At 35.0% G+C, this 20,454-nt stretch overlaps 2 protein-coding genes across 7 annotated transcripts in view; one reads left to right on the forward strand and one right to left on the reverse strand.

Moving 5' to 3' along the window:
• The window catches only part of TP53INP (Tumor protein p53 inducible nuclear protein), a 29,528-nt gene extending 9,901 nt beyond the window's left edge, over positions 1-19,627 (forward strand). For both annotated transcript variants that reach the window (XM_074117173.1, XM_074117174.1), the window contains exons 2-4: positions 12,754-12,914; positions 13,793-14,142; positions 15,023-19,627. In XM_074117173.1, the coding sequence (XP_073973274.1) occupies positions 12,776-12,914; positions 13,793-14,142; positions 15,023-15,175 (642 nt within the window). In that variant the 5' untranslated portion in view covers positions 12,754-12,775 and the 3' untranslated portion in view covers positions 15,176-19,627. The remainder of the gene's footprint in view (positions 1-12,753; positions 12,915-13,792; positions 14,143-15,022) is intronic.
• Positions 1-20,454, reverse strand: part of LOC141448671 (uncharacterized) — a 142,200-nt gene that overhangs the window by 42,292 nt on the left and 79,454 nt on the right. Inside the window, exon 1 of one of the 5 annotated variants that reach the window (XR_012455199.1) lies at positions 18,730-19,602. The exons of 3 other annotated variants lie outside the window; for them this stretch is intronic. The gene's annotated coding sequence lies outside the window, so the exon portion shown is untranslated. Of the gene's footprint in view, positions 1-6,102; positions 6,118-18,729; positions 19,603-20,454 lie in introns of those variants that run through there. One more of the 5 variants, XR_012455200.1, reaches the window with a different exon arrangement.

The raw sequence follows: 20,454 nt of genomic DNA on the forward strand, positions 1-20,454 counted from the left end.
TTATTAAGAGTACTTTTCTAGAAGTCTAATAACATAATGTAATAAACTATACACAATTTAAGTAAGGATTAAATACGTTTACGAATTCGGAATTTAAATAAAATATTTAAGAAGTAATGAAAGAGTGGATTAAGTGGCTACACCAAATTATTTTACAACTTTTTACTCAGTTCTGGAAATGTATGCGGATTACTTTTGAAAAGAAATTCTTTCGAATTCCAGTGCCTCAATTTCCAGTGAGAATATAATATTGATGATAGAATAGTTTTGCAACGCTGGCGATGTGAAGTTGTAAGTGAAAAGGCGCGACAAGAATAAAAGCACTTAGAGAGAACTAAGCCAAGCAGATAAGAGGCTAGTGAGAACGCGTGCGTTAGAGACGCAGTTGTTTTATTTGCCATCAAAATATTGCGTCTGAATGGCGCAACTCTCGAATTTATGTGCCCGCATTTTTATTCTTATTATCATCATTTGGTGCTCTTTAAAATAGAGAAGGTTGCACCACTGTTATAATAGTGTTCTCTAAAATACAACCTTAACAGATTTTCGTAGTTGAGGTAAACACGTCACACATACCACAATAGCACGTCAGGTTACTACATTCCCCCCTCTCTTGCTCTAATTGTAATTATAGTTCTGTGTGTGTGAACATTAACTCAAAAACGAAAAATTGAAGTTCCATTTCTCGGTGTAGTTGACGGTTTGGCTAATAGGATAGTGCTTCTAAGAGTAAACATATTTCATAATCGGGAATATAAATAAAATGTTCGCCTTAGACGATCGTTAAGAAAGAGGAAATCGTGTGAGTTTGCGTGCGATATTTCCGTTTGACTGCATTCAGTGAGAAGTTGGGTTTATTTCTATTTTCTCGGTCAGAGTCTCTACAGTTAGAGCTAAGAACTCTAAATCCGATTTAGTCAGGGTCATCGACAGCATTTAAAACCAAAATAAAGGAATTTAAAATTTTGTGATAACTAAATAGAATGTGACGATGGACTTAAATCATTTGCTCTAATTGTAACTGTTTTCGCTGGCCAGAATGTGTGTCACATTTTGCCAGGCCCTAATTGAGGCTTTATGGGCCTGTCATATCAGCTGGTGAAGCCTGCTGCCAGTTTAGGGAAAGCCTACCTCTCTTTTCTCCTCGCCTAATGCAGATATTCTGTTTCATTTCACACAGATGACATTAAATGATCTCTCATTTAATTGAGACAGCTGATTACGCCTGGACATATTAATTACTGCTAGAGCATTATTATGACATTGACATCGCGTGATAGATAAAATAAATATTTTTTATTTTTTTTAACCCAGAAGGAAAGCAAACAATTAACTATTCGCGAGTATTGCGCAACGGTAGCGGCGGTGGGTGGGGGTTGCCAGCTGTCCGCGGTGACCCACTTTACTGGAGTGCATGAGCGAATCATTAATTCCGCAAGTAACAGATTATTTCTTGTTTGTTCCTTTGTTTTTAATCGTTATTTTAAATAATGACGCAATCCTCACAAATTTGAACTCACACGACATTCCTTGGCCCTTCAGACAAGTCGCCATTAGACAAGTTTCAATTTTAGAATCAAATTCATAATGCATCCCTCAAACCCGTCTTACCTCATTGCTTCCTTTAAAACTAGATTTGGACCCTCACTACTTCGCTCACCTCAGCTTCTCACCTACAAACTCGAAAGAAATTTTTCTGAGAAAAATTATCAAATATTAGTAAAATGGAGAAATTGCGATTGTAATTACAAGCTTAATAAACTTTTTTTTTCCTTTTGTTTTACGAGTCTTTGTCTTTTATCGATTATGGACTAGTACAAATTAGAGGTTTTAATCGAAACTATTGGTTGGTAGAAATTATTAACTAGCGAATAATAATAATTTATCTATGGTAAGGATACTTTAGTAAGCGTATCGATAAAATAGTGGTTGAAATGTTGCTTCAACAATTTAGTAAATTTTATAAAATAAAAATCTATTTTTGAAACTACTTTACGTATAGAGTGGAGTGGGAATTAGCAAAAGTAAACACTGCGCAAGGACCTGCTAGCCTACTTTAATCTGTTAACCTTTCCTCGTTTCGCAATATATATAGCCTTTGTGTAACCTTACTTTGCTCAATAATTGAACTCGCCCGGCCTCGAGATCGGGGCTTCTGTTCGCTGGCAGCCAGCCCTTCTTCGCTATCGATAGTTACTTGTTTTACTCTTGCAGGACTTTCTAATTTCAGAGGTTATGAACAGTGGTGAGGACATTTTGCCAGAAATTAAATGCTAGGATTTAATATTATTGTTTTGTGAAAAATCCCATAATTAGGAATTCCTTTGGGTGCCATTATTATCGATAGTAACACTTTTCATAGTTTTAAGAGGGGGAAGAACAAAGTGTATGTGTGTCTGTGTGAATGGCCAGTAAAACTCAAAATAAATAAGGCGCAGACAGTTATATTTAGGTTAGGTTAGGTTAGGTTAGGTAAGGTTAGGTTAGGAGGGATCCAACACAATGAGTTGCAAAAAAAAATTAATCCGGAAGTGACACATTACTGAACCGATTTCTCACTTTTTTTTCGGTTTCTCTCGGAAACAGTTGAACTAACTCACTACTTATCCAGTTAGAACCAGAAACTACAATCATTCTAAAGATATAATTTTATAAATAAATTATGTACATAAGATTATGTACATTATATTTAATCAAGTAATCTAATCTGTATAAAAACGATGTAAATATCGTAGGCGAGATCAGATTGGTTGTCATACAATGCTATAGTCGAACCACTACCCTGTAGAGAGGAAAAAGGAGTAGTTTTTTACGCCGTTATTTGCATCGTTTACAAGATGAATGTTCATTTCATTTACATCAACTGCATTCGATCAAACCTGTGGATACTGTTGCAGTAATTTGTTTTCCAATCGGTAATATTTAATTAACTGACTATTAATATAGATTTTGGCAATAATATTAGGGATAACAATATAGAAGGTTCGTAGTATCCCAAAGATCTGCGTAGATCCGCCCCCCCCCCAATCGGACATTCTGGATCCGCCATCGATTTTTGCTCAAGAATTAATTTTTGAAAACATTTCTTCCGGTTAAGGAAAGGTGCGACACCTTCTCTTCGTGAGTAACTCTAAAAGTAACTCCGCCAGAAATTGTATTCTCTCTCACATTGTACACGTAGTAAGGAGGTCAAGTAAATTAGTAGTTTCCGGTATAATGAGACTCCATTCTTTGAAAGAAGTTAGTTAGGAGAGAAAGTCAGGTTATATATAATAAAGGTAAACATGAAAACAATGTAACCTCAGCACAATAGGCCACTTACCCATAATGCATTCACAAGAACTGTGTAGCACAATTGCAAGGTTATTCTTTTGTCTTAAATTCATTTTCTTTTATTTTTTTTAATTTCATATGAAAATACAATGTGCAATTTTTTTTTTCTAGCTACCTGAGCCACGGCCATTAGTAATAGCGGATAGGGAGGAAGTTGAACTTAGTGACCACATACTTACAGACAGACTAACTTTTATTAATCACAAACGTGCATTTCCGGGGGAAACCTAAAATCAGAAACTGCTTGAATAGAAGACTTACAGTTGAGGGAGCAGTAGAATGGAAAACAGTTTAATCTTCTTCAGTTGGTTGAAGAGTAGGGCGCGCCCCCCATATTGTTATATGCTAACAGAGGTTAGATTTTACTCGCTACACTGTGTCTAACCGTTATTCCCTGTTTAACTGCAAAATAAACTCACGATCAAGTTTCCAACGCTTATGTTGACATTGTCGGGGTCACCTTCCTGCTGCGGTTGTACTTCACAATGCAACTCACGCGGAACTTGAGAGAGACTTCATTATCAAGAACAGCTTGATTGCTATACAATTTTTAAAATTTCTAGAAACAGTAGTTATCGTCTTCACATAACAGAAAAAATACTGAACCAAGTCACCAATCAACTCTCTCGCAGACATTGACACTTCCGTACATCATACTTCCACAACCAGCAAAGTATATTTCCTTTCATCCATTAGATACACCATAAATGGTGAGGCAACTTACGTTGGACAAACCTCACAATATCTTAAAAAGAGACTACACCAACCCCAACACGACTGTAAGAGAAAAAAACCCAACGATACATTTTCTGCTCTTACTGAACCCCATCTAGACCTGCAACACGATTTTGGCTTAGACAACACTTCCGTACTTGCAAGAGAAAATACGCAACATATATTACAAATGATCCACATTAAACAACAACAAAAATCCATTAACTTCAGAAAAGACACGAACAACCTTTCGAATTTCTACAACAACATCCTTCAAACAGAAACAATTAATTCCTCACCAAATACCTCAGGTTTTTCCAGCCCTATTGTTTTCACCCCTCCCTTACCTCTATATAAACCCACTTTTCCATGAATCCTCATGAACATAACTTATCCTCACATAACTCCGCAAATTATCTTACGAGGATTTTCAGATGAATGAATGAAATTATTGAAAATGAATTTCATAATTGATTTCGAATTTGAATAAGATAATCTTTATCAACGGTCGAAAACCAAAACCATCTTAACTACAAATTTATTTTTTAAGTCAACTTAAAATTATTTTTATAATTGTCATTTTATTAATATTATTTCCATCATTAACCATTATTCTATTTTTATTTATTATTATTAGTTTATTTATTTATTTACCTTACTCAGTTTGTATTTAAATTAATGTTCTATTATTCCTTTGTAACGACCCTGAAGTATGTTAGGCTATAAATTTGCCGAAATGTCGGTAAACAAAAAATTTGTCAACAAAATTTTTGACCGCTTCTCAATATTCTCAAGGTTAGTTTCTTGGAATAGATTATTACTAGCACTGGCGAAGGTAACTCCATTTCTGACTGAACCAACAAAATGACAATGTCATAATGCAATACTACATTCTTAGGTCCGGGGAGACGTCCGGTTTTTGCCGGTGCTTGCACGGAGAAGTCCAATTCACATGTCCGAAGATGCGCCGCAAACAGACGTCAAAGATGGTGGTCTGTTTATAATTAGATTAGGTATCATTTGAATTCAATTAATGTTTAAACATTACTTGAATTAAAATAATAATAATGTAATAAGATTATGTGGAAGTTTTTCTTCAAGAAGCGATTTTAGTTAACTAGCAAATTATAGAAACCAAGCTGAAGTTATAGTTAGACGACTGGAGTGAACTATGCTGGAATGTCTAAAACATTGGGACGAACTTTCATTTGCTTGGAAGGGGGCCCATGCAGGGTAGCAGGTACTAACATTAGTTCAGGGGGAAGTAAGATGGCCGTAGGTTGTGGAAAGGACCTTTGGAAACAGGAGCTTCTCATTTTCTTAATTGCTGAGGGAAAAAAATTATTTCAGACCTATCGATAATCACTTTTATCGAAATTAATTTCAAGGAAGAGTTTTGTGACTACTTGCTACATTATAATTTTGTTTATTTGAGATCACTTCAGTATGGTAACAGTAGTAGTCGCTGATATAGGCAACAATCTGTCGAAACGTTGGCCACTTTTTTTTTATATTGATTTGATTTGACAAAAACTAGAAAAAATATCATTACGGTTTAAAAAAAAAAAAACTATAATCATTAAAAATAATTATTTTCCTTTAACAATTAAACAAAAGTATGTATTTCCTATTAGAGCACCATTAATCAATCACATTTATCACACGAAACAGCAGGATTCAAATTCGATTGATTTTGGTAGCCTTTAAAAAAAATGCTTACTTTGCCGGAGTAAGTACAGTTCATTAGAAACAAGGAACCAAGAAACCGAGGTGCTTGTCCAGTGCTGCTGTATGGAATTGTTAAAAAACAGCTGTAAAATGGAGAACGCAAGGCCGCCGGAGATATTATAGATATATATGTGCGTCAATGCCACATCTGGAGTAGTGCAACTCAAACCGTAACTGCGGCCAAAACCAGACATCTGCACGAATAGTTAATGTATTTGCTTAAATTTTAAATGACTATTATATAAATCATCTTGACATAACAACAAACTTAAAACAACTCTAAATAATTAAATAACTTAAGTTTGAAATAGTCTGGATATGACTTACATAGCTTTAGTAAATTTAGTGAATACTTTCCGCAATAAAAACATTTAATACAAATTTTTAAAAAAATTGTTTAGAACTTGTTTATTTTCGACGATAATTACTGAACTTCTTGATATAAGTATGCGCCATTTACTAAAAACATCTTTTTGACAATTGGCAACACTGACTGTTACAAAGAAATACATTTTAAAACCTACCACACTCAGAACCTAAACATTCAGGATTGAAGATGTACCAACATTTAAGGTTAACAATGTAAAATAAATTACTATTGTTAATAAATACGTATCAGGAAAATAATTTTTGAGATCAATTTATATTGTAATCCGTTTCTATAATAAAATATGTCCCACAGCCCTGAAGATGACCTAGTCCCCAGGTCGAAAATTTAACAATACAACAAATAAAAAATAACATGACTGAAGTAGTAATCATTTTTCTTTCCTTTAGGTACATTAACTTTGTAAGCATTATTTAATATACACTTCCTTACAGAATTCAACTCAATTAATTAAAGAAAGAAAGATTTAAACAATACAAGTGTGATTAATGTGCAAATTAGAAGGTTGAAATCTGCACAAATTATAAGTTAATTATTTCAAGGAATGTGGCCTTAACTCATTGGTTACGGACCTGTAAAACTCTTCTAATTTTCTATCTTTTGAATTCAATTCAGAGAAAAAGTATTCCTCGGTATCAACAATTACCCAGGCTAGGGATTACTAGGATTTTCCAAAAGTCGGGGCTTCTAACAAACTGAGTTTCAATTTATGCAGTGGCGCGGATAAAATGGTACATATGGCGCTGTATCTGTGTGAATCCGGCGATCGCGCTGCTTTTAGCCCATCTCTGTATTCAACTAGCCAAATCTTAATAACATTTGCATGTTTCAAGGATATAGTAGCACTTCCGCAATTTCTATTTAGTTGCTGCTATTAACGCTGAGCATATTGACACGTTGCAAGACAGTTGATTTGCCAGTAACCTTTCGTACCTTCATTTCTTGCGAAATGACGATTTTATTTGGCTCGCCGTGCTAAGATGATTACATATACACAGGTACAGCGTTCACAATGTTCCTGAACGAATCTTACCTGCTGCAGAATGTTCAGCTCAGTGTCCTGTTGGCTCCTTCCGGCCAAATTGAGAAATCACGAAACTCCATTTTGAACATGACGAGATTGTTATTAGGGCGCACCACCGGGGCTCAGGAATGTCGACCTTTGCGAGGGGCTTTCAGGTAGCTGACAAGTACATCTAGGTTGTGCTGAACTCTAGGCGTGTTGAATTACTGGGCACCTAGCAATTTGTCCAGTTCGATTTGCAATTAGCGCTAGTATTACTTTACATCTTAGGCTAAATCATTGCCTTTGGAATCTTTTATTCTAGAAAAATGGCTTTGACCTTCTCTTACGCCTGTTATCAGGTAGAAATGTGATCGAGTAAAATTTGTACAATTAAGTTTTCCCTAGAGATAAACTGCTCGTGCACGTAAAATGGTGGTCGAATGGTGTTCATAACGCATTTTCTTCGTGTTCTAGGAGTTTCAAAACGTTTAGTTCCGGCTGTTCGCAATGTAGTTGCAGCAAGCAACGAGAAAGCCAAGTTTAGAAGTAAGCCGCTCTGAGATCGAGCTCTGCGTGTTCACAGAACAAAGAGAACTGATGCTCACCTCCCCACCCCCTCCAACGTGCCAGGGTAACCTTCAACTAACCTCTCTCACACTGATCTGTAACCTGCCTCTTCAGAGTTTATTATTAAATCGACCTGACAGCTGTGAGCAACGATCTGAACTTTTATCTGACGCAAGATTTGTATTCTATGCAATGGTGTGATGCCAAATTGATCTCCTTCCAAACGATATCACATGTTAGATTACAAATTAAGCTTTTTGAGAAATTCTTTGTGATTTATTTCAGCTCCTCTCCTTAGCCATTAAACTTTGGTTTATTCGTGCCCCTCACTCGGCCTTCTTTAACTGCGATCATAATTGACAGAGTTCATATCAGTACGAAATCGAAAAATACTGCAGTAACATTTTAACAAAATTTTGTTAATCTTTTTAACAATATTCATAAACGCATGCTGAAGTAGAATATTTATAAGCAGTGTATTAGTAAAAATATTTATAGTAGTATCAGAAAGATGTTTCAAATAAAAGTATACGAGTTGCGGATAAGCAATTTCCATATCAAGTTTGGAGAATATCGTTGCAGCTTGTCTGAGAAAATGCTATAAAACTGAAAAATCGCTTTAGAAAAGCACTTCCGTTTGGCTGGATTCGACCAAGTGCTTATTGTCGCATTTCCTCTTGCAACCTAGTCGAAGTAAAAAATTCAGCTTTTTTACGATTTTCATTTATGCTGGAACAATCACTTTAAGAAATGCAACATAAACATTCTCTTATTGCTGGAAAGAAATGTATGGCGATAGGGTGAAATTTTTGATGTACAGTTAAACTGTAAATATATACACACATTCTCTGTTCTAAGGATCTAAGAAAATTAGGATTACGTAGTAATTGGACCAAGCAAAAGTGGTATGTATTTGGCAGTTCCGGAATTCTATTTATAATACCTTTAAGGTTCAATTCGAATGGATATGGCTCATGAAACAAAAACCAAAACATTTCCATGAACGAAGAGATTCATTTCCGGTTGAGAAATTGTTTACATATCCGTTTTAGAATAATTGGATGCTTGGCAGATCAAGTATTCATGATGGCGACTAATATTTTCAGTTGGCAATTGCACGCTAGAAAGTAGAGATTAATATTGTCAGATTAGATAGGGCGATACACTGTTGATGTTAAGGGTTTATTGTGTTTCCTGTTTGGAGCTTCCGGCCGCGAGTGCACGCCACCATGACTGCCCGCTTGTTTTTGTTTATGTAGAAATAATTTGTAAATAATTAGTAACTGTGATAGACGGAGCGTTGGCAACTGCTTATTAACTCAAAAGTCCCAAGTTTAGGATGCGACAGAGTCGATGTGGATAGTTCACTAAAAACTAAATGAATTTGCTATTATTGTGATAGTCTACCTGAACGTCAGTCTGTTGCCAATAGCGTTACTGTGGTGGGTGACGAGTAATTAAGCCATAATGTTTTAAATCTGTAAAATATTAATTAGAATTAAATATTCAGGAGTGAAGATTTTTTATTCTTGAATTTACAGATCTTCTTGTATATCAAAGTTTAAAGGAGATCGTTTCATGTGTTTCTGAGCTGTCTTAAACAAATAGTTTTCCTTTGATTAGAGTTCTTTGTAAACAGTAGCCATTATTCCTGATGTTTGTAGAAAATAGTTAAAGGTTGGATGTTGCATTCTGCCAGTACATCACAACTGTAACGAGCTGTTGTAACAGCTGAAGAATGTAAATAGTACCGCTGGTCCAGAGGAAGGTTAAATGAAAGTCAGCTGAGCAGAGATAGAGGCCAAAGTCCTGACGAGTTGTGCACATGCGCACTTGGCCCTCACCTCAATTCACATATCTACTGTCTCTACTAGTGATGGGCAGAACGAGTCCGTCTTTGGACTCGTTGGATTTGAATCAGTTCCAGGGTTGGAATCGATTCCAACAACTCGTTCACCGATTCCGGTCTCTGTACTTACCCTATGCATTAGTAACATTGTCACGCAATTTATTAAAAAATATCATTAAATGTTAGCTTTCCCAGTTAATAACAAAACTATATTTCTTTAACACACATTGAGTACTATCCCTAATTTCCAATTGCACTGATAAATATAAAATTAACAACGTAACACAAAAATTAACATAAAAATAGACTAGTCAATTATAAAAATTAAAGCAATGCTGTTTAGTCATTATCTAGCTTGACCACTGGAAGACTGGAGTTAATGTGCTTCAAGAGGATCCAAGATAGAGAAACGGAAATGGGTAGGAAATTATTCCCATAAAAAAAAATCTAACCCTTCAAGCAAAATGATAATTACTCATAAATAAAGAAATATTTATTTACTAGGACTTGTATATCAAGCTTTAAAAATATTATCTCATTATCTTACGAAAAGAAAAAGCTGTGTGCTTAATCTTTAACATAGCGCTGGACACTCTTATTCTTATCTTCATTGGGTAAGTTTAACCGTGTACATGACCGTGAGACAGTCAAAGTAACACTGAGCCAAAATTTAGTATTACCTAATTGGTTTACTTACTGCAGTATCCCTCCCACTCTATCACCAATTTCACAAACATTCATCGATTGGAAATAATTTTTAGTTAAATATTCGTTTTATTTGAATACAAAAAACATTATAACGCTTTCTTAAGATGATTTTAATTTTTATAATTTGTTTTTGTCCATTACTCTTATAAAATACGAAGAATTTCAAATAAAATATAATATACAAACACAATGATCTAGTGTGCAGGTGGAGTCAGTCCTCGTTACCATAGCAATGGAACCGTTAAACAACTCCGGTTCCAGCTCCAGCAATTTCTATTGGCTAGATTCAGTGAACGAAAAAATGGAACGAGTCCGGTTTCAAAAGGATTTAAATCACTCCGGATTCGACTCCACCAACTCCAGTGGATTTAACCAATGAAAATGCTAGAGCTGGGCCGGAGTCGTTTAACGGTTCCGTTGTCATGGGAACTACGACTGACTCCACCTGCACACTAGATCATTCTGTGTTTGTATATTATATTTTATTTGAAATTCTTCGTATTTTATAAGAGTAATGGACAAAAACAAATTTTAAAAATTCAAATCATCTTAAGAAAGCGTTATAATGTTTTTTGTATTCCAATGAAACGAATATTTAACTAAAAAATATTTTTAATCGATGAATGTTTGTGAAATAGGTGATAGAGTGGGAGGGATACTACACTAAGTAAACCAGTTAGGTAATACTAAATTTTGGCCCAGTTGTACTTTGACCGTCTAGCTGACATGTACACGTTCAAACTTACGCCAATGAAGATAAGAGTAAGTGTCCAGCGCTAAGTTTAAGATTAAGCACACAGCTTTTTCTTTTTGTAAAACAATAAGATAATATTTTAAAAGCTTGATATTCAATTCTTAGTAAATAAATATTATGAGTAATTATAATTTTGAAGGGTTAGAATTTTTATGGAATAATTTCCTACCCATTTCCGTTTCTCTACCTTGAATACTCTTGAAGTAAGTTAACTCCAGTCTTCTAGTGGTCAAGCTAGATAATGACAAAACTGCATTGCTTTAATTTATATTTGACTAGCCTATTTTTGTGTTAATATTTGTTTTACGTTGTTACTTTTATATTTATCAGAGCAATTGGAAATTAGGGATAGTTCTCAATGTGTGTTAAAGAAATATAGTTTTGTTATTAACTGGGAAAGCTAACATTTAATGATATAATAATATAATAAATTGCGTGACATTTGTTCTTATGTTTAATCGTTCCAAACCTTCTGCTGCCTCATTTTCATTTTTATTTGCCTAAATTTTTTGGGGCGGGGCGGAATCACTTTTTTTAAAAATAGGGATTTGAATCAACTCGTTCCACCATCGGACTCGTTCCAATGGAACGAGTCCGCTCAAATAGCCCATCACTAGTCTCTACGTTAATTCTTCGGCCAACTTCCCAGTTCGTCTCGAACCTTTCAATCACCGAGTTGCTTGGCGTCGTCGCACTGGTTCTTAGTGGTTGTAATTTTTGCTATTCTTAATAATTATATGGACAGACTTTGTATAGAGAAACAGGACAGCAGCAAATGTACCTCAATAGTACTATTGTCTCCAAGGTTATCGAGTATTGGTCTGTGACTGTAAGATAAAACAGAAAAAATAGAGATGAAAAATAAAAAGTATTTTGACGAGACTGATGTATAATTAAAAACAATCGTAAACCTAAGTTAAGTTATAATTAAAATATAGCTCTAATATAATTTTGCAGGTTATGTTAGATTTGGCGTTAGTAAGCAGTTAAACTTCTATCTATACATAAAGGATTCGGTCAATTAATTTTTTCGCTTACGTTTGCAAAAATTATATCTTCAGGGCCTGGATCAGCATAAAAATATATATAAAATTGAATTACTAATAATCATTCGAACGGAAATTGTATTGTTTTATATGTTGTATTTATATAATAATAATAATTATTATTATAATATACATAAATAGACATAAATTCAAGTTGTGATTTTTCTAGTGATTCTGCGCTAATGTTAATTCACAAAAAGTTTGGGTTAGGTACCATTATTATTTATATTTGAATTATCAATCTTTAATAAAGGATTTTAATTTTTTCAATGAGAACCTCCGGCTGTAAAAGAATTAACAACCAGTAAATCTACTGGAAAGAAAAGAAGCAAACAATGCTGGACTCGAAGACTGCACTGCAGTGCCACTAAATCCCAAGGGGTGCTTCTGTCGACAGTCTGTCTCAGCACATTTGTCTGTCCCCCAATACGTGCGCAGTAACATGTCTATTTTAACATTTGATACAGGAACATCTTCGAGCTATGTGGAAGTAGCGGTGGCAGCAAAGAGAGCAGAGAGTCTCCGAATGAAGAAAGATCTAGCAGCGCGAAATTGTGATTGCGCTGAACATTCGTACACCAAAGACCTGAATTGCTCAGTAATACACATCATTGTTTGAGTAATTGTGAGGAGTAATTGTGAATTTCTTTAACGTTGCAGATCTCAAAGAAGTAGAAGCAATATGTTGAGCAACCTTGCCAGCTACCTGTTGGGATACGGCGAGTCTACTCCGGCGGAAGTGCCCAGCGACAACTTGGAAGATATGCGACTTAGTACCGTGGAGTCCGAGGAGGACGATTGGCTACTTGTGCACACCACGAGTAAGATGTATCTCTTTTATGGTATTCAAATTAGTCACTATCCATTTATAGAAGCCCTGGTCAAATAGATTTAGTGGGAGATGGATTAACAGGTATTCTCCATCTAGCAGCATGTTGAGTGTAATTTCAAGCGAAGTATCCTACGCCGCACATTGGCGGCGACCTCACGAGTAGTTTTCACACTTTATCTTCTCTCTCATGTACTCTCATGGCAAACTAGCGAAGATGAGAGTGTAAGAGGCCGTTTTCTCCTTTTCTGCCACCCTCTCCATTGAGTTGAAAGAAATTGTCCCCCCTGCGAAGATGTTCTCAGAACCTATTTCACCCAGCATAAAGCTAAATTAATTCGATCTGGGCACTCAGTATGTCTGGGCTAAGTCCCGCAGGTCCGTCCAATTACCGACATGTGCCATTTGCCTCTAGCAGTAGAGGCTAGTTTCAAGACTAGTCCATTAGGACTTTCTAGATGTGGCAGCTAGAAATGTCGCCCAGCGCTGGACGCTCAAACAATACCTCACATTGCTCCAAATTTAGAAGGCTCCTTAGATCAAACTCCTGTTGTTGCAGACTGCTCCACTGTCTGGGGAATAAAGAAATGTGGACATCGAGAGATGTAGCTACCTCCCACCAATAAAGTGATGAAACACTGTCATGGATTTATAAAAAATAAAAAAAATCACAATTTTACTTGCCCAATTTAGGAAACATATAAGATCAGTTCCGCCCAAACTGCCAGTAATTCATATTATTATTTAATTGTAAATGTCGACCTTGTGTAGGTTAATCTTACAGTTGTGGTTCGAAGTCCAGAGAAGCTTCTAACTCGTTTCTGTCCCATTATTTCTGCACTTACTCATTAAGATCACATCTGTCCATAGGAAGAGAGTCAGCAACCAACCGGGCCAGCAGGTCTTCGTCGAGCAGTTCGCTGCCCACCTGCCTGTCGATGGAGGAGTCCTGGTTTGTCACGCCACCGCCATGCTTCACGTCGACTGGCGCTGTCACTGTGGAGACATCGCCTCTCGAGAATTTGCTGATCGAACATCCGAGCATGTCTGTGTACGACCGTAACGGTGTGGCTATCGGCGGAGTCCGAGTGGCGGCCGTACAGCCAGAACGGGCGCGCAGTCTGTCACCACGACCCGTCGTCCAGCCCAGGCACCATCGAGCTCCTCTTCAGCCTAACTACTACCACAATCTCCAGCTGCAGGTCTTCTCCGCGCAAAAGGTACCTCTTTACACGAACCTTCTTATTTTTATTATCTGATTCCTGAACTAAGGGTTACACTTGAAGAAATTCTTCTATTTGTTTGCTCTCACCCACATACTGGGTTCTTTTATGGTGAGTAAAAAAAAGTGTATGCGATGCCATAATTTAAGAAGATTTAGATTTCAAATTGGAAAAGGTTCTCTTTCCCTAACACCAATCCAAAGTCCTAAGTTATGTTAAATTGTTGGAAGCTCTTGTGGCAGTGGTAGAAGGGGGAGCAGAACAGAGATCAAAGTAGGTAGGATCGTTTCCTTCCAAAATCCCAGAATCCAAACTCCCAGATTCCAAATATTTACTCAAATGCAAATAATCCACGCCCAGATTGACTTCTATTGGACTGAAACGACTGGAGCCTCAGCCATCACTATTGGCTGACACTCTCCACTTCTACTGGGCAAAGGTACCAAACTCCACATCTTGCGAGAATTTCAACGCGGCTAATCCCGCTGCCTTTTACCTCCTGATGTTCTTGGAACCACTAATCTCCTTTCCTTGGTTCTATCTAATTAGATACCTATATCAGCCGGCAGTTCACAATTTTCCGTTTCGTACAACTATGGCCATCTTGGTCTTTGCATATAAATTTGAAATACTTTGCACATATGTTGTTTTTTGAGGCATATTTCCCAATGTGTTGTTGGAAAATGGCATCTTAATCACGGATTTCCTTCTAAAAACAAGAATATAACACGTTTATTTCTCCGACTGATAATTTTAAAAAAAATTTGGATTTCCAGGTTTTATAAGTTTACTTTTTGTGATGCTTTATTTCATGTTGCGAACTTCATAACGTAATAATATCATGGTCAAGTTTAGTGACGGTGTATTGTGATTTCAGCAAGAAAACCGGAAGGAGTGTCAGATGTTGAAGGGCAAGCAGCTGGAGAGGAACAACAAGGTGCGTGACGTGAACCGCCGCAACAAGCGGCCCAAGAGGAGCGACCGACAGAAGAACCACTCAGGTGCCAACAACAACCGTAAATGCTGCTAGTCCCCTCTAGCTCTAGTTATCTAGTTCTATATACAACAAAAAAAAGGAAAAAATATGTAAAAAAATTTTAAAAAAACAACATATATTTACATAAGTGAGCGAACTGCAAGGAGCACAGTTTGAGAATTTTAGCTTCTCACTACCACAACGTGTTCACGTTTCGCTAGAAATTATAACAAACAAAATGTAATATATATATATATATATATATATATATATATATATATATATATATATATATATATATATATGTAAATTGTAAAACTGCTTCCTTTAACTCAGCACTGGGACTTGTCTCAACGTATTTCTCACTAAATATTTATTTAATGAAATTAGGATTAATTGGAGCAATCAGATTTGCAAGATGCGGGAGTGACGGGCTAAATGACAGTCTGCTAGAGTTAACTGCAATAGCCTACTAGTGCTCTGTCATTTTCTAAACTAACTAAACAGTTCATTATAAATTTATATTATAAATAATAGAGATCCTCCATTTTACCGGGGCATTCTTAATATTTGATTATAATAATCATTGTGTACATACATAAGTATATTATAATACAGAGAGGTGTGACGATCTACTAGGGTGTGTCAAGTAGATTAGTTCCAACATAACCTCCGTTTGTGGTTATTTGGTGTCGCGAACTTGATAACTACTTGGACAACCAATTCGCAAATGAGATAATCAGTTAAGTACCCACCCACCGCGCGCTAAGACATTAACACATAAGGAATGACCTATTTGAGTAAAGCCTATTTTTCGCATTCCCTGACAGCACTCAAGCGTAATATTAAATTTGAGTTTTTGAGCTACGTGATGACCTAGTTGTAAGAACTCTGCTTTTCCAAACCTAAATATTCCCGACTGTTATTCCTGGTGAAAAATCAAAATCCTATGATGTTTACGAGTGTTGGATTTCCTCTTAGCAGGAGCATGCCGCACAGTCTTTGCAAGTTCTCATGGTGAGCACTTGTTATGCAATCCTGCGATTTCAGTAATATCATTGCAAACGTATCCTGAACCATCCTATGAACTAAGAAACAATCGAATGTTTTCTTCATTGCTGGGAAGCTGTTTAGATCTTTAAATTGTGCTGGTGTGTGTAACTCTGTAGATTGCGCGCTTCTAAGAAAACTCTGCTGAGCCATATATTGTACGAAATTTAGGAAATAATTATATTTTGAGGCAGTTAGTCTAAAGAAATGGATTATAGTTGGTAAACGTCTACAAAGGTTGCGAATGAAAACCTCGGTGCTTCTTAGGGTTGAGGCATAAACTACAGAGTTCCGCTAAAGTACTGGGTTCGATAACTTCATTCGCTGTGGATGTTACGTATGGAGCTGCAGAAAAATTTATCGTAAAATTATGTTTGCTACTGCGCTTCCTTCCATGACTCCAAGTCGGATTACTCTTCCAGGGTACGGATAACGGTCCAAGAGTGACCACTGAAAACAGTTAGAGCTTTAGTTAAAGCTTTTTCAAGGTTTGTCTATCTACTTATCTCTATTTTTATTTAGTTGACATTCCTTAGAACTTACTACAGACACAAGTGCACAAGTTCTTATTTAGGTCTCTTTAAGGTATGAGAGGGAGAGAGAGGGAGTGGTCGAGACGGACATTCTGTTCGCTATCTTACTATTTACAATCATCCGCATTTGTGCTAGGAAATTGGTCCAAGAATATATCGTGAATTTGGGCTAGATTCCAGGATCATTATCCTTGGCTACCCTGTATAACCGATTCCTAAGTAAACCTGTTCCACTAGATGTTATCGCAAGCGTTGGCAAATCCGGCGATCTTGTATTCCAACTGAACGCCATGGGCTGTGTAAGACTGACTTCAACGCGATCGAGACTGACGGCCCAAGCTCCTCCTTATAATCACGAACTGGTTGGCGAAATGCTGCTTGGAACCTTATCTACTTGTCAATGTGTATTATTAGCAAGGGGTGAACAATAATAATGATTTACTTCTGCGCATTGTGGAGTTTATAGAGTACAATACACCAGTCTTTCATTTTTAAGTTCAAATTTAATACATAATAATATATAAATGTCGTATACATTTTTAGATGATTTTGATAACTCAAAATGAAAAATTTATAGAAATAGGTATATAGCAGTTTTGAGTTATATTAATTGTAAGGTAAAATTTTAAACTGTAGTTGTGAAATTACGATTTTATATCAAACTTTATTATGAAATTACCTCTATTTTCTTTCATTATTGAAAAGAAATATTTTTTTATTTTAATTTATAATTGATTTAAGAAGAAACAAACAAATATTATTTTGTTACTTGGTGAGATGTTTAAGAAGCAAAAATTTACAATGCAAACTTCCAAGTAAATCTTTTGTTTATTTATATTATATACCTTTGTTTACTTTCATATTTATTGTGTATGTACATTAACAAAAAAAATAATAAAAATTAATGGGCTCTAATCGACGTAGATTAAAATTTTGCAAATTTACAGCAAAACAAATAATTAAATCGATTAGCCACAGCTGCGCATGTGTCTTTATTATTAAATAACAAATAAAATGTTATAAGTTGAAGCCAAAACAAAAATAATTAATTGTAAAACTCACAAAGTGCCTTCTTAACTGGGGCTACACTCTAAATACTGGGTTGTTTTCTTTTTTTAGGTCTATTTATGAAATTATATAAAATAAGTTATATTTTATTTGTGAAAATTTACAAGGAAATATCTAAAATTTGGAAAACAACAAATATTTGCCTAATCTTTAAAATTAGACGCTAGCAAGTTAATGCGTATACTGTGCACTGAGCCTAACAGCGTTCAAAATAGAATATTGTTTTGATTGTTCTAAGAGTCGGGTAATCTGCCATGTTTGTTTACTAAGGCTGGGGACTGACGTACGTTACAATGAACGATGATAATATTGAACGTCGCCTTTGTTTTTCCACAAAGCACGACGACACATATGCTAGCCGAAATACAGCTTTGTTAGCTTTCTATATTCTTTGATATAAGCTTTCGTACTTTCAATTTAAACCTTCAAAAATTTTTCTTCCTTTTATTAGTGGAGACTTTTCTGATATAACTCGTTATATTAAACTACAAAAAAGTAGTGTTCCTCAATAAACTTGTATAATCTTTAAATACAATATCATTCCAATTATGTATCAGACTTATTAAAGGGCTAGAAGCAAGCATTATGGGGAGAGCACATCCTCAATGCTCTAAGCAGTCGAAGTACTACTCATGGTGGATCGATCAACCTTGGACTCTCGCGGAACTAGTATAATATATTAAAAAAAAAAACAGTCCAGATAACACTTATTTAAGCTACGCAGAGTTTATGGTATTAAAAATTTGAATAAAAAACGAAAAATTAAAATATGTATATTCGAATAGTTTGATTAAAGCCAAGTAAACAAACATGGTTTTAATCATCTGAATGGAGGTTAAGGCTCACTAAATATTGTCCAGCCTTACTGTAATTAATAAAAGCCTGCTTCTAATTTATTCTTTTAAAAAACTATTTCTTCTCTCAATTCTCTTTATAACAAAGATTAAACCCAATTACCTTCCAGATGTACGTTTGCCTAGTTTTTACTACTCTTACCAACCATTATGTTGCTGGATTAAAATATGATTGGAAATGTAAAATGTTAGCGCATGATTTATTGTGTGTGTTGCTAGGTTACGTTGTATTTGAATGGATGTATTTATGTATGTTGTGAAAAAAAAACGTTTATATTCAACATAAATTTAGAACAAGCAAACTTTCTCTTACAATAAATATTATATACATATAAATATTTTAAATTATTTATATTAATAGTTGGGTGTTTTTATGTGTGATTTAAATAATAATAACTACAAATAAAATAAATGAAACCACATTGTTGGATGTAGAATGATCTCATATTTAAGCCATGTGTGTGTTGAAAATCATATGGTAATAATGTTAACACCATTAAATACCAATAAAAAAAAACTATAGAACCTGTTGCATTATTTTAAATTAAAGAAAAAATGCGTATAAATTTAGATAGAAATTGTGTAAATAACGTTAATAATTTCATTACAATAGGAATGCTATGAAAAAGTCTATAGCAAACAATTATTATTTTAGGTATTTTATTTAAAACGACTTGGCTAAAAAGTTATTATTAACCAAGAAATGATACTGCCTCAATATTTGTATAATAAATATAAATGATCATTTAAATGCCAAATCATGTTCAAGATAGTGTTTCGTTCTGTACATAAACTAATTGAAACTAATGCAGAAACACTTGTCCAAAAGAAGTTCTCGTTACAGGGAGAAAGGTTTTCTATTGTACTGCCAATGACACTAACGCCACGTTGTCAATTTTAGTAATATTTATGGTCCTATATAAAACAAATTACAAAATGTACTAATTTGTACAGACAAAGAAAAAGTTAAAATAAAATGGTATATTTTGCCTTATTCAGAATTCCATTGTTTTATTTTAATCCAATCCAATCCAAGTGCAGATTTACACCCAAAAGTAGTAACCATTGCAATAAACAGTGTCACTTTAACACAGGACAAACTAGTTTTTGCTTTATATCTGTACCTCGGAGGGAAAAGGCACCATGTCACAGAAAGTAAATTTTACAGGGGAGCCAAATGAAGATATTTTTCCAAATTCATTTTTTGTTCCACTTTTCCGGTTGTACTCTTTCTTGTACTTCTCACCGTAATTATTACAGTTGGTATGGCCACTTAACCTCCCATATTTTAAAATATTTTACTTTCATCTCCATTGTGAAAAAATTTATGCCCATGTAGTGCCTTTTACCCTTAAGTAATGAAGTATCATAGCGCTTTTTAAAAATACATAAATCGCTTAATAGTAAACATAGGCCATAGTGCTTTACACCTGTAGAAAGAGCAACAAAAAATTTGTAAAATGATGTCAAAATCTGAAAATCGAAAAAAATGGACATGGTGCCTTTTCTCTCCGAGGTACAGATTATATAAGTGATGAAAAAGATTAAATACAAAAGGGTATTTGTTAAAAAATAAATATTTTTTTAAATTTATAAAGAAAGTAAACAATGCCTTTTAAATTTTTTAGCGCCAGGTAGTCTAATTGATCAGTGTTTTGTGCCCTTGTATTTAATTTATATTGAACCGCAACTAACCTTTTAAAAGTTGCCAAATATATCCAAATTGGATTCAAAACAAGTGACTGAGTTGAAATAGAATTTAATTTAGACAATTATAGAGTAATATTTCTTAATAAACAATGTTTATTAAACTAACCGTTAAAATTTA

The sequence above is a fragment of the Rhodnius prolixus genome, unplaced genomic scaffold (genome assembly GCF_049639745.1).
Source record: "Rhodnius prolixus isolate KJV_2025 unplaced genomic scaffold, Rpr scaffold_2, whole genome shotgun sequence".
Classification (NCBI taxonomy): domain Eukaryota; kingdom Metazoa; phylum Arthropoda; class Insecta; order Hemiptera; family Reduviidae; genus Rhodnius; species Rhodnius prolixus.